Source organism: Diospyros lotus, chromosome 8 (genome assembly GCF_014633365.1).
Source record: "Diospyros lotus cultivar Yz01 chromosome 8, ASM1463336v1, whole genome shotgun sequence".
Lineage (NCBI taxonomy): Eukaryota > Viridiplantae > Streptophyta > Magnoliopsida > Ericales > Ebenaceae > Diospyros > Diospyros lotus.
In genome coordinates, this window is record NC_068345.1 from 13,622,280 (window position 1) to 13,623,400 (window position 1,121).

Sequence of the window (1,121 nt, forward strand, 5' to 3'; positions counted from 1 at the left end):
GATCGTCATCTCTATGCACGACCATATTCCATGAGCCTGTTTGATCTATGGACTTTGTCAAGAGTGAAAATAATAAAGTCAACCATCAATGACAAATAAAACATAATGCCTTACAATAATAATTGATTGAAGATAAAGAGTCACAATGGAAAAATATGATCAATTACATGTAAATATAATTGGCTTGTGGGGCATAACTCTAACAATCTCCCACTTGCCCTAAAGCCAATTTCCCATGTATCTTAAGCCCATCTTCTCAAGATGACGTTCAAAAACTTGTTGTGACAATGGTTTCGTAAGGGGATCTGCTACATTCTCCTCTGATGCAACCTTCTCCATTTTGATGTCACCACGGCCAATTATCTCACGGATTAAATGAAATCTCCGTAATATGTGTTTGGATCTTTGATGGGACCTTGGTTCCTTTGCTTGAGAAATTGCACCATTGTTATCACAGTAAACTAGAACTGGATCAACAATAGTAGGAACCACTCCCAATGCTGAGATAAAATTTCTCATCCAAACTGCTTCCTTTGCAGCATCAGATGCTGCAATATATTCAGCCTCAGTGGTAGAATCTGCAGTAGTTTCTTGTTTGGAACTCTTCCAACAAACTGCTCCACCATTAAGGGTGAATACATAACCAGACACTGATTTTGAGTCATCTACATCAGACTGAAAACTTGAATCCGTAAAGCATTCCAATTTCAGTTCACCTCCTCCATATACCATGAAAGTGTCTTTTGTCCTTCTCAAGTACTTAAGAACTCCTTTCACAGCTATCCAATGCTCCTCACCTGGATTAGACTGATATCTGCTTGTGACACTCAAAGCATGTGCAACATCAGGTCTAGTGCATAGCATAGCATACATTATGCTACCTATGGCAGAAGCATAGGGTATAGATGCCATTCTTTTCCTCTCCTCTGGAGTCTTTGGAGACATAGACTTGGAGAGAGAAATCCCATGGCGCATTGGAAGAAATCCTCTTTTAGATCCTTCCATGTTAAACCTTTTTAACATTTTATCTATATACATTGATTGGGACAATCCAAGCATCCTTTTTGATCTATCTCTATAGATCTTAATCCCCAAAATGTAAGATGCTTCGCCCAAATCTT

General features: G+C 38.7%; 1 protein-coding gene across 1 annotated transcript; it reads right to left on the reverse strand.

Annotated features, from left to right (window-relative positions):
- Positions 1 to 219: 219 nt before the first annotated feature.
- On the reverse strand, positions 220 to 912 carry LOC127808533 (secreted RxLR effector protein 161-like). Its single transcript, XM_052347107.1, has one exon. It carries the CDS (start codon positions 910 to 912, stop codon positions 220 to 222), a length of 693 nt encoding a protein of 230 aa, XP_052203067.1.
- Between the last annotated feature and the right edge of the window lie 209 nt (positions 913 to 1,121).